Source organism: Micromys minutus (assembly GCF_963924665.1).
Source record: "Micromys minutus genome assembly, chromosome: 14".
Classification (NCBI taxonomy): domain Eukaryota; kingdom Metazoa; phylum Chordata; class Mammalia; order Rodentia; family Muridae; genus Micromys; species Micromys minutus.
The window spans coordinates 49,740,482-49,754,495 of record NC_137983.1 but is presented as its reverse complement, the minus strand read 5'-3'; the positions used below and the strand labels follow the sequence as shown (position 1 = coordinate 49,754,495).

General features: G+C 39.8%; 1 protein-coding gene across 1 annotated transcript in view; it reads right to left on the bottom strand.

Annotated features, from left to right (window-relative positions):
• Window positions 1-14,014, bottom strand: part of CSMD1 (CUB and Sushi multiple domains 1) — a gene marked incomplete at its 3' end in the record, with an annotated part of 1,481,492 nt that overhangs the window by 406,945 nt on the left and 1,060,533 nt on the right. Inside the window, exon 10 of the mRNA XM_080928326.1 lies at window positions 3,830-3,951. Within this exon, the coding sequence (XP_080784452.1) occupies window positions 3,830-3,951 (122 nt within the window). The remainder of the gene's footprint in view (window positions 1-3,829; window positions 3,952-14,014) is intronic.

Here is a 14,014-nt window from a genome sequence, read left to right as displayed (position 1 = left end):
TCAGCAAGTTGCAGGTGAGGGATTTGGGAGAAGGCAAGACTGGCTTTTTAAAAATCTCAAAGCCTAACCCAGATGATACACTTTGTCCCACAAGGCTACACCCACTCCAAAAATTCCACATATTTTAATCCTTCCCAAGCAGTTCCACTAAGTGGGAATCAGGCATTCAAAATATGAGCTTATGGGTGGCATTTTCATTCAAGCTATTGAAAATGAGAGAGAATTTCTATCTTTTTTCTCAATGATTTTAGTATTTATCTATAGGCAAGTAACTGATACTATGTGACGATTTGTATCCTGCTTTTTGTTGAATTTATTTATCATCACTAATTATTTTTGGGCATTGTTTCAGATCTCATTACACAGTCCTGTCATTATAAAACCAGGAAAAATTCATGTCATCATCAATCAAGAAATTTTGTAGATAGGGTGTTCCTGCTGTGAACAGACACCATAACCAAGACAACTCATATAAGGGACAACATTTAATTGGGGCTGGCTTACTGGTTCTGAGGTTCAATCCATTATCATTACGGCAGAATAATGGTCACTCATGGTACCTGATAGAGGAAAGGTGTAGGGAAAATCCTGGGGGTCCAGAGAATACTAAATAAGGGACTCAAGACATACTCCCTTCTGCGTGCTCTCTCTACTCTTCTCAAGTGGGAGCTACATCTTGTTGAGTCTACAGAGAAGACAACTCTGGGGGCACCTTCCTCAATGCCTTTAGATCCCTGCTTCTTTTCACACTTGCCCTTCCAACTGGAAGAATTATGTAACCAGTTTCTTCCTTTTGCCTCCTATATACAAATGACACATGCACACTTTCTCTTTCTTCATGGAAAAGACCCACAGGGGAGGCTTTGTTATGTTATGGCTGTTTTTTTTTCCTGTGTGTGTGTGTGTGTGTGTGTGTGTGTGTGTGTGTGTGTGTTAGCCTTTGTTGTATTCAAAACATGCATACCTTTGTGCTAAAAGTGGTGAGAAGAAGAGTTCCTGGCCATAGTTGTTCTGTAAATATTCCTTATTATCAGTCTTCTGTGACTCATTTTTTTACCTGTTTTTCTAATGAAAGAGTGCCAACTTTTATTAAATTATTCAATAGTTGAGAGATGGTGGGACCATCATGGGCATAGTGTAGGCTCTGTAGAGATGGAAAGGCGTCTAGAGAGTAATCTCCAGTCAGTGGTGTAGCACCTAGGAGGATGCAAGTAGCAGCCATAGTGATTGAAGAAGATCAGGGATAGGGTTGGCAGGAGACCAACGATGCAGATGGAACATCTTTCAGGAAGAGCACATGTCAGTTGGGGTCACTACCATACTCCTTTTTTTAAAAAATTAATATTTATTTTTATTTTTAAAATTATCTTATTGGATATTCTCTGTATTTACATTTCTAATGTTATTACCTTTTCTCCAACTCCCATCTCCCTTCCCCCTCTACTTGCTTCTATGAAGGTGCTCTGTCTCCCAATCACCCTCTCTACCTCAGTGCCTTAGCATCCCCCTACACTGGGAAAACGCACCTTCACTGGACCCAAGTCCTCTTCTCCTATTTATGCCAGACAATGCCATCCTCTGCCACATATGCAACTGGAGCTATGGGGTCTCTCTATGTGTGACCAATGGTTGGTGTTTTAGTCCCTGGGAGTTCTGGGGGGGTTTGGTTAGTTGATAATGTAGTTCTTCCCATGATGTTGCAAACACTTTCTTCTACTTCAGTCCTTTTTCTAGCCCTTTCATTGGGGTTTCCATGTTCACTCCAATGGTTAGCTGCAAGCATCCTCATCTGTATCAGTATGGTACTGGCAGAGCCTCTGAGGAGGCATTCATATCTCCTTCCTGCCAGTAAGCACTACTTGACATCATCAGAGCTTCACTACTATACTCCTAATAAGAGGTTCCCCACTTCCATGTCATTTTACATTTATTTCTTTTTCCTGAAACACAGGGGGTAATAAGACACTAACCCACTCCTTTGATTTATATAGATTCATTCCCTTTAACTATATTATTGCCAAAACGAAATCTAAGAAAGAGGTGGTCCTACCTTCCTAATTGCAAAAATAAAATATTTTATGCTTTATAAATGTCAGAATCAGACACTTTGGATTGTAAGGACATCTCTGGAGAGAGGACATAAACATGTATTCTTGCTTGTACTGCATGACATTAGATGTAATATATATTTTCCATTAATTCAATTCTATATATATTCTAAATAACATACCACATACAAAGGAAATACAGTTGTATTCAATTTCTTCCACTAACATTTCCATCTGACTTTCAAGTCTTTGCTAACTGTTCTGGATCAAATGACTTAAGCTTGTAGAGAAACCCTGGAATATTCCACAAATGCATGGATGTGGAGATCAAGGAAAACAATTGTAGATGAGGAACACAGGATACATGTTAACCCCAGTTTAACTAAATCATTGGTTTGCTATACATTTTGTCTATCAATTCACTCCTAGTTCAGCTCTTGTTGGATGTTGTTGACATTTTTATTTCTAATAGTCTACAGTGGATGCAGCTGCTAAGCTTCCTTAGGTTCCTGCAGCAACTGATTTTTCACAGCCCCCAGTGAAAGAATATGTTCCTACAGTCTCTATGACAATGCAGGCTCTGAGGTTCAGAAGGCCTGCTAATGTATTCAGGCCCACATACTTCTATGTATAGAGCATCTACAGTAGTGAGGAGAGGACCGTGGGAACAGATTATAGCTCTGGTGTATAGAAATCTGTGCATTTGCCTTGGTGTGGACGTTGTCCTGGGAACTGCACTGTGATGATTGGCACCACATGAACTTGTGGACTTTGTGGACCGTCACAGCCCAGCCTTTCCTCCTGGAGCCCCTTGTATCTTCACTCTCTGTTTATCAGAATAAAACAGTTCCTGTGTTAGAACAGAATTAAGCAAGCTGAATCCATCAGGGATCTGGTGGAAATGCCACTGGATATATAAACCACCCTTTCTCTGCTGCAGGGCTGAGACTCAGCAGCAAGGGAAAAAGCTGAACAGAAATAAAGGAAGTTCATAGATGGCAGAAATAGACAGGTGGCCACTGTCAACACAAAATGCCACGACCACTCTGAAGGTAGCAACAGGAGGCTCAGTAAATTAACATTGCCAGAAAGCTGTTCCTTTAACAATGTTTCTTTTATATTGTTTGAAACCCATGTCAGAATAGTTTTCTGTCATGTTCTTAACCAAAATTATATAAAGGCTCCCCACCCTAATAGTCTGCTCCACATTTTGCTGAATTTAGAGTTCACTAAAGACAATTCATTTCACAGCAAATAACACAGTTGCCAAATCCTTGTCCTGGTCTTTTGTGTAAGAGGTGGTCATACCATCACAAAGGACATGTGGAAGGCTTACAGAAAACTCATACTGTTTCAGCAACCATAAGTACGGGAGACATTCTGTCTGATATAGTATCATAAGACAATGGGAAAAGACATAGACTTGCTTAATATTTAGAGAAGAAAAAGATAATAGCAGCTTGATTTTGACAACCAAGGTGTAAAGCCAACCCTGTGGCTCTATCTAGCAGAAGAGCCTCTAGCAAAGAGCATTGTAAAGTCTCAAGCTAGAGGAAATGGTTGATTGAACAGTGAGGTCTGATATGGAAAGACATCCAGGGAGTGGGGCAGCACAGGTTCGCAACAGCAGGAATGGCCTCCTCTCTGGGACCATCACAAGGGGCTACACTCTATGGATGGGTGAGGAATATGTGGGCACTAGCCACTCTTAGCTATTGCCCAGGATGTCTGCTAACCATAGATGGCTGCAGAGAGCACCCAAGCGGGTGAAGAAGCCTTACCTTGTCTGGATCAGTGGTCGTGATGACCCACACACAGTGAGCATTGTCTTCATACTGCACTGGGTAGTTAGGGGAGGTGATGACACCACTCGGCCCACGCAGGTTGGATCCACACGTCCTGGCTGGAAACAGATGGAAACAAAACAGTTTGCCCAGCAGTCTGTCAGACACCACGATGTGGAATGAGCAGGGTGTTTGTTTGTTGGTTTGTTTTTTAAATGTAGTTCAGTTTTTAGTTGGCATGCAAAATAATGGGTTTCGATCTGACATTTTCACATATGAGTATAATTTGAAATGTGTATAATATAAAATTAGTATAATGAACGTGTTTGTCCCTTTCATTTTCCTCCTGACTCTCTTCTCTTCATACAACCACAATATACACCGTCTGTTTCTATATGTAAGGGTATACTTTAATCTAGGCTCCGTATAAGGAAAAAAAACACATTTTTCTCTTTTCTTCACTGTTCCTTCCCACACAGACCTGCTTCTACATTCATGTGCTATGTATGTATAAATACAAAATTCGATTTAAATCTAGATTCTTCTAGGAGAGGAAAGACATGACACTAAAGAAAAAAAAAGATAATTACATCATTTTTCTCTCCCTTTCCTCTCTCCAGAACCTGCCACATGCCCCTTCTCCAATCTCTTTTAAATTCCAGGACTCTTTTCCTTTAATTGGTACATAGGTATTAGTGGGGGAGGGTGCATGTGTACATGCATGTAAGTGTCCCTATGTGTGTTTGTGTGTGTGTGGGGGGGTTCCTAAATATATAATATTAGGCCAGCATAATACTTAACTATATTCTAAAAAGACTTATTTTCAATGTACTTGCATGAGCATGTCTGTGGGTGGGTATGAACATGTGAGATTAGAGGGGAGGTTGCCTGTTAGATACAGAAGAGGGTTTTGGATCCTCAGATGCTGGAATTGTAGGAAGTTGTTAGCTAAACATGGTGGCTACTGGAAACTGCCCTTGGATCCTTTGATAAGGGAGTATGTTTTAACTTCTGAGCCATCTCTTCAGTTCCCATGAAGTTTACTTTTAATAGGTCATGAACTAAAGTTGGCACTCGTCTTTTGCTCAATCTTCAGGGACCTTGCCTGGTATTTATAATATGGGTGAGGATAGCTTGTTAGAAGAAATATTCAAGGATATTGTCACTCATGGTCACAATGCCATGAAAAGATTAGTATCAAGTCAGTGTATTTCAGAATCCACTGGGGGTGCAAAACCACCTTTTGTGTGTACACATGTGTACACAGGGAGTCTCCATATCTATTTATCTGTGCACAGAGCCAGTGAGCTACGGAAAAGAGCTCAATGCTGTGGGATTTGGGTCCAGTGTCACACCTCACAGAGGATGCACTTCAAATGCAGTTTCATCTCTGCTAAGCTTTGTCCTATTTCTTCCCAATAAGGATGGTGGGTGCCATATCATAGTCTCACTCGATGCTCAGATTCTATTTCACAAAACAATGCCAAGTCTTAAAGCAGAGGGACTTGAGTTTTGAAGGCTTAAAGGAAGTAGAAACAATGACTCCAAAAGCAAAAGAAGGCATTGTTGCCTTTTCTTCATCTAGAAGCTAGAATGAAAAATCAACTGAAGCCATAAATTGTAAAACTGAATAAGAATGGAATCCTTTATCATAAAAAGTATCTCAATTACCTCTTTCTTCTCAAGATTTTACTTTTCTTCCAAATCATTGGGATAACTTGGAAATCAAATATCAGTGTGGGTTCTTGGCTGAATATTAATAACTCAAATTGGCCATGGGGAAAAATCAGAAGGGCTACTTTTATGAGAAAGTACATGCAAAGATCTGCCTTCCATTATGCTAGATACTGTCACGCACAGAGCATGTCTGGACACCCAGTGGATTAGTCTAAACACCTTCATACAGACAGCTTACCTGGACACCCAGTTAAACATCTGTTCTGTTCATGACCCGTGCTTACTCTCTTCCCACTAGCCCTTGGATGATTATATATTCAGCTAAATTGTTTTCTAAGAGACTCACCTCTAAGAACCAACACTGTGCATCTCCTGACCTGCAAGGACTAGCTTGTGGTAAATTCAGGAGCCTCCACTAACCCCAGCAGGAATATGTAGTCTCCTCTCTAGTCTATATGAAATCATCCTATTAAGATGATTTAAATTGGGAATGATCTTGAAAATAATAACACTCCTCTGTAGAAGTCATGGCTCTATTAATGCCATTATTTCTCCCAAGCTTTGGCTTGTCAGGCTATGAGTCTGGGGCTTCTCTTTATTTTATGGTACATGCTTAGCACCAAGAACATAGGCTGGAGTTCTTCCTATAAAATTGAGAACCTAGCAACCTAGATGTTGATGAGTATTCCCGACAGACATAATTAGCTAAAGAAATTAGTCAGTTCTACATGCATAAGCATGTTAAACAGGACTTTTTAAATATAGCAGCATTTTTTTTTTTTTTTTTTTTTTTTTTTTTTTTTTTTTTTTTTTTGCCTAAAGAAACTGCTCTGTTAAAATAAAGGATGAGACTGATTTTCAAATCCTCTTGGGCATGGAGGAGCGCTAGAGGTCACCCATATGAGCTTTCTTCAAGGGTGGACCTACACTGGATGCTGATCTTCACTCTGTCATAGATATGTTTTAGTAACATGTTTTCAGAAAAGATCAACTTCCAATGTGAGATTTGTCTAGAGCATGTTTACATTGCTGACACGAGTTAAAAGGTCTTAAGGGAAGTTACCATTAGTGCATCTTGAGAAATAATATTTTTATGCTGCCTTTCAACTTTGTCACAATTCATCATCAATACCTGTTATAAACATTGTGTTAATCACAAATACATATTGGCTTGGTCTCCAATAAGGGTAACCACGGAGGTGCTAAGTATTTAAGCTTTAAGAAGGCAGATTTGATGATGTCAAAAGTTATTTAATTGCATTCCCACTGATGATTTGGGCTCCTCCAATTATTGGGCCCCACTGTCCCCAGCGGAAAAGTTCAGAGATTCTAACACTGTGTCCCTTTGCCCTGATGTGTGCCTTTGTAGCCTCTGTGAAACCATGACCTATAAACTGGCTTACAGAACCATTGTTCCCAAACTTTGTGAAATTTCTCTCACACATTTATGAGAAATGATTCTTACAGGGGGCCTGTAATTTTACAGAGTTGTCTCAAAAATAAAATGTTTAACTGTACATGTAAATCGGTAGTTGAGTCCTTGCTTAGCAGGTATGGAGCCCTTGTTTTTATTTATAGTGCCACAAGGATGAAAAAAAAGTATTAAATACATTCTGTAGTTAAAAAGAAAAAAGCATCAGAAGAGAGGATGTGAAGAAAGACCTGGAGTATTTTATTGAATGGAACCTGCAGTGGAGCATAAACAGGTCAAGGAAGTTGATAGTTTCTGTCAGGGTGTGCCATCCTCCTTCCATTGCACACACAACAGTCCAGGCAATGCAAGGGAAGTCTTTTGAGAAGACAAAAAGAAGCAATGTGCATTTCGGCCACTGAGGCACAGAATGGGAATCAAGGTAGTAGGAGCTAAGTCAGCTGTAGCTGAACAGGGGCAGATACATAGCTCTGGGAATTCACAGGAGACAGTATACTCTGACTCAGAAAGCCAGAAGCTCTGCCTGTGGCCTCTGGCTTTTACTCACACGTTGTAGTTTCTTACTCCTTATTCTAAATGCGTGGGGCTCCTGTGATATGGGAGAACTGGAGAGGCCTGTCCTGCTGGGAAGTCTTATGGTGTCCTTGAAGGCAAAGCTATTTCTGATCTTGTGGTTGCTGTTTCTTACTAACTAGGCTTTCAAACAGTTAACAAAGTACGTAAGTAATTACCATACACTAGGATCCAGGACCCTTGAGGATAATCTTTGTGTTTCTTGTCATTAACATATACAGATGTGTGTTTATGTACAATGTAGTTCAGTGTTACTGTCACTCTCCTCAAGACCTGGTCCTGGTTAGCATCTGACAACATAATATCTTATTCATGCTAAATGTCTGTGAGCAGTCACTGTGGAACATAACAGTCCTAATGTGGAACAAAGGTTACTTTCTGGAGCAGTTCCTAAGTGTATAGACTCCAGTTTCATTGATAGTAATACATTCCAAATAAAACTAGAATTTACAAAATTCTGTATTTAAAATGTAATTCTTTAAGAAGAAAAATGGACTCTTTAGTCTTTTATTCTCTGTAGATTGACCATTTGTACAAGTCGGGATTAATCACCATCTACTGCAAAAAGAACCTTCTCTAATGAGGACTTAAAGATGTACTATTCTAAGTATATCTTAAATACATAAATGGCATAAAGACAGAAATATCAGGGGTAATTTTATATGGTATCTGTTACACCCAAAGTAGAAGGTCCTCCCCTGTGTCTTATGACACACCCATTGAAGAAGATGGTTTAGAATAGTTCATAGTACCAGGCAAGAGTTCTGATGTGTGAAGTAGCTTTCAATCTAACCAGAAAAATGGTTGGTTAATTCCATAAACATTCAGGGCACTATTGTAACAGTTGTTATTACAGCGCATCTGTGAGCTTACACCAATAAAGAGACTGTGGGGTGCTCAGCTCTAATGAATCATCTGTCTCAGAACCCTTTTCCCAAGGCTAAGGGGGTACCATGGAGGACAATGTAGACAGGTGGTAAGAACCATGTAGTGGGCATCTGTAGTGAAACATTATTTTCTGGACATGCCAAGACCATTACACACATGGGCTCACAGACACTGGGACGGCAAACACAAAACTACACAAGATTAAGACATCCATAGATGAAGTAGGAAATTATAAAGTTTAACCCTAACCAAGGAGCCATTAATAATTGATGGATGTTGGGGGTGGGAGTGTAAGTTTTCTTCAGCATCCCCATGGTTTAGTGAGTGGTCCTACACCCATGTGCTTACAGGCAGTACTGAGTGACTCAGAGGATTAAGTAAATTAGTACTTGAAGTTGGAAAGGAGAATGGTGGGAAGGATGGGGAGGAAGGGGAGGAGAGAGCAATGGGGGAGGAGTCTAGTCAAAACACATTACATTCATCCATAAAAACATCCTTTCCAGAGGCAGCAATGGATATTTATCATCTGACTGATGAATATATTAGCTGAAATACACAGTTCCCTCACATGACTCAACTCACTTAAAGAATCTTTGGGTTTGGGAGTTCAAACCTGTCATCGCAACACTGTGAAAATAAAACAGGAGGGTTGCCATGAGTCTGATGCCAGTATGAGCTAAAGGTGAGACCAGGCCCCAAAAATAATAATGAAATTAAAAAGCATTTACTTACATACTTAGATGTTAAGATGCCTTTTCCATTCTATCGTAACAATTTAATCAAATTAGCTAAAGGGTAAAAAAATTTGATTCTAATATTTTTAAATTAGCACAACAGCTGGAAACACACGGGAAGCTTTTGGAAACAAATAACCAGATCACATTATGTGATACGTGACATATAAGAAATGGCATGTTTCATGAATTTTTAGAGACAGTAAATTATTTTGAAATATCTAGGTTATTCTCACAAATGAGGAGAGAGAGATTGGGGAGCAGGAGTTAAGGGTAGATAGTCCCTCTGTCTTCTCGCCTTGGGTCCAGGGTTCTTCCTGCAGTTACCAGCAATAGTCTCTTCGGCTGTGTTGTGTTAAGCCGAGTTCTGTACTTGATAACCAAAAGAACTATTATTCTACCCGAGTCATCTGAGCACTGTGCTAAAAGACATGAGTTTATTCTCACACATGGCTTTGACTCAACAGTATGCATGGCCAAGAACTGCTGACTGCCTACCATGATCTGAAAACCTAGGACACAGCAGAAAAAGAAATTAAGTAAATTTCTTGTATGAATCATGAAACAAAGAAACACATGCGATATTGAAGGAAAAATCCAGATATACAATACAGTCAGGTAATAAGGAAATCACAGGGGAGGTCCACCGAGTAGAGCTGGTGATGAGGGAAAGGATAACACAGGGACTTCAGATGCACTGACATCTAACAAGGTACAAGATGTACAGTGGAGAAAAACAAGGATGGTAGCCTTAAATGGTTATGCTATGGCTACAATATGGGATTAGCACCACCTCTGCTTATTCAAGACTATTGTTTGTCCATAGTATAGGCAGACAGTATAATTATGAACCCATCTTTACAGAAACCCTTTGACAAAACAATACACAAAAAATAAAGTTTAACCATGTTCCCTACAATTACAAAGCTCAAGAATTTCCAGTAACAGGTACTTACCCTAATTCAGAACAATGAACCCTAACCCTAACCCTAACCCTAAACCTAACCCTAACCCTAACCCTAACCCTAACCCTAACCCTAACCCTAACCCTAACCCTAACCCTAACCCTAACCCTATGTGCCTTTTCCTTTAATTCTGTCCCAATAACTATTTGGACAAATAACCACCATATGAAATATAATTCTAACATTGATGCTGGCCCTGTGATCCAATAGCATAAAGCTTCTCTCTGGTATAAATAATCTTTTCATTACCACTTAAAAGGTCATTTCTGCATAGGCATAAAACTCAGAAAGGAAAATGCATAACAGACTCAGTCCATGACAAGTTAATACGTTAAGAATAATTCTAGTTAACCTCACCTGGAATCCTGAGGTAATAATAACTTTATTCTGTGACCCAGGCTGCCTCCAATTAACTTTTGTGTAACTGGGGTTACAATTGGAAATAACACTTCACTTTTCTTACATGCACTTTTGATGCAGGGAGCCACTCAAGCCCTTGTGTTAACACCACCCAGGAAGGCAAATCAGCACAGAGACCCCCTTTTCTATTCATCCCCTCTAAGGCTCAAGAGATGAAACACCCGCCTGAATATTTCACTTAAATAAGCTATATAGTCTTCTGGTCTGTTTGTTAGCTTATTTTTTTCTATTGCCAGTTAAGAATGCTTATGCAGTTTTAAACAGTTCATAATGTTTTACCCTGAGAAAAAATCATAATAGCTGTTTTCATATCTCTAAATGAACTATGCATAATTTCAAATAGATTCCCTTGTGTAATTACTGAGGTGTGACAACATTTATCTGGTTGGTAACTGGAGGGAAAGGTAATGTCCCCAGTCCTCCGGGCTAATTAGATAATATAAGCTTTGGCAAAACCACACCAGCTTCTAGACCCAGGGTCACTTCTGACTCACAGTGTGTTACCAACAACTTCAATCATACACTTCCTGAGGAGAGGAGGCTGGGTAATAACCTAATAGATAGAGACCTTTTGTGGAGCTTGGAATCTTGAAGACCAGGTCTTACCTTATCTAATAACCTTAAATATCCTAATGATTTTCTTGGTCCCAACACTCAGAGCAGACCTTCCTATCTGATTGAAGACTGAATTTGGAAGATATGCTTGACATGACTAATCTATGGGCTCTTGTAAAAGCCACAAATGAAATGGAGAATCCACCCCAGGTTGTTATCTTTCTACAAATTACTTGTAATAGTAGCAAAAGTAGACTTTGGACATTGCATTAACTGTAGGGAATGTCTCACATCTGGCTAAATGTCCCCACAGTCAGCATTGAGTAAATTACATCTCAGTATGGAACTCATCCATAGCTTGCCAAATTCTTCTACAATCTATTTTAAGAACTATTTGAAACTTAGAGAAGTGTGATATCCACTTCTCTGTACCTGTTAGAGACACAGCATCATCTTTTTATAGAAATTGAGAGGAGCCCAATTTTTAGCTCTTCACGATCAGTGAGTCAGTCCATCATCAGGTGTCAGTAAGGGGTCATTCAAAGGAAGGAACGAGGACATCTTCACACTTAAAAGGCCAGGCTAGAAAACCTATGGATCTTAATTGAAGAAAGTACATTCTGCTATGGCCGCCATCCAGAAAAATGACTATGAGTCACTGAGATATGCCCTCTCAACAACCTTAGGGTGTTGATGCCTCCAAGGTTTGGAAGCAGGCATACTGTATCTAACGCAGTGCTGGATGATTCATGAGGCAGTCCCAGCGTGGCTGATCAGAAGGCAGGCATGTCAGGACCATCAGATACACACAGTATTCCAATGGGACAATGTGTGTGTGAAAATGTGCAAAATACAGATTTTACATTATAATCCTTACATCAGTGTGTAGATAATGTTTTTGGTATTTATATCTAATAAATATATCAATAAAGCTAAAGTCACCCATTTTATTTTGGTTCTTAGATCTGGCTGTTATATATTTAAATGATTCTACAGAGCTCAGAGATGGGGTAGACCATGCAGAAAACAGGAATTTATTATTAACTCTGTTGAGGCAATGTTTTGCTATGTAGCCCACATTATCCTTGGATTTCAGATCAGGAGGTCCCAGCCTGTAAGTGCTGTGCTTATAGGGTCAGCATCGCTTAGAAAGCAAAATCCTAATTGAAACACTTGGATATCAAGCTGAGATTTACAGGCCATGTAGGAATCTGCATCATTTCCTCTTTGCTGTTTATAATAAAGTGTTGATAATAAAGAGGGAGTGTGTGTGCCTAAATTAACTAGTGTTGAAATATCTTATATATTCAGGTGACAAGAGATGCTTCACAAGTGGAAAATGCCACTGGACTTATCAGAAGAAGAACAGCATTGAATGTGACCACATGCTCCCCTTGACAAGTTATTCCACAGAAAACTGGCTGAGAGAACCTCATGGCTCCATCAAGTCTGAACCTTCAGCAACTAACACATGCAATGCACAGGACTAAGGAGGCCTTTCCTCCATTTTGTTCTATCTCCAGAAGCTCTAAAAAGTTAAAGACCACACTGCCTTTCAGCAGATACCAACACAGTGTAGGCTCCTATTGCTTTTCTGAATAAGGTTAGGAGACTGGAAAGGAACACACACACACACACACACACACACACACAAACACACACATGCACACAACTGACCTTGTCTCCAGAAGGCAAAGTAGCACTGGCTAAAGCAGGAGAGAATGGGCCCAGCAAGGGGAGGAGACAAGAGAGCCAATGGAAGGTCAGTAGGTGTTAGGCACTACTTAGCAAGTCTTGGTAGATAACGTGTACACTAAAGGACAAGCCTATGCTGTGTATTTTCAAAGGTGTAAAGAGAGAAATCACTGGGTATTATCTGTGATCCTGGGACAAGAAGAGGCAGAGGGTGGTGATGCCTCATTTTAGAGAAGCCAATATGCTAACCCTGATGTGAACATCAATCACTTGGGAAGATAGGCACAGAAACTTCCCAGCCCCCTGACAGCAGGAACAATGTTACATTATTTGAAAATGTGAATAAATAAATAAGTTGTATTAACTGAATGCAGGAAATGCATATTCAAGGGTTAAAGGCAAGGTCTCACAAAATGAATTAACTTAAAAGAAGATTCAATCTGCAGTTGAATATGAAGAAATATTTCTATTTAGACTTTCTATTTACTTAAAATATTAAATGCTTTCCCACTCTGCTTGATTAAAAATTTTACAGTAAAATGGACTAACATTAGTCTTGTTTGACCATTTTTTTAAAATATTGAAAGACCACATTTTTGTGTCTGCTGATCATTGTAACATCTACCAGTATGACACAGAGAGAGTTTTTTAATGTTTTCTTTTACATTTTTATTTCATTTAATTTGTTTAGTTTGGACAGTAGTATATAGGCACCACAGCTGAACTCTGAGGGTCAGAGGAAAACTTGTGAGAGTCAGTTCTTCTTTTTTACTATATGGAAAGACTGAACTCCCATGGGCAGATTTGGCAGTAAGTACTCTGACTCACTGACACTTTTTGTTAGCCATAGTTTTGTTGTTGTTGTTTTTGTTTATTAATTGAATTATTCACCTTATGTCCAGATAGCATCCCTCTTGCACATTTCCTTCCAGTCCCACCCTTACAAATTCCTTCCACTATTATCTGCCCTCCTTCTCCTCAGAGAGCTGTAAGCTCCCCTTAGGTACACCCGACCCTGGAAAATCTAGTTGTAGGAGGACCAAGCACATTCTCTTCCAGTTAGGCCCAACCAGGCAGACCAGTTAAGGGAAGGGGTCCTAATGGCAGGCAACAGAGTCAGAGACAGACCCAGCCCCAGTTGTTAGGGGACCCATATGAAGACGAAGCTGTACATCTGGTAGGGTGTTGAAGTCCAGCCCCTGCGTACTCTTTGTTTGGTGGCTCAGTCTCTGTGAACCACCAT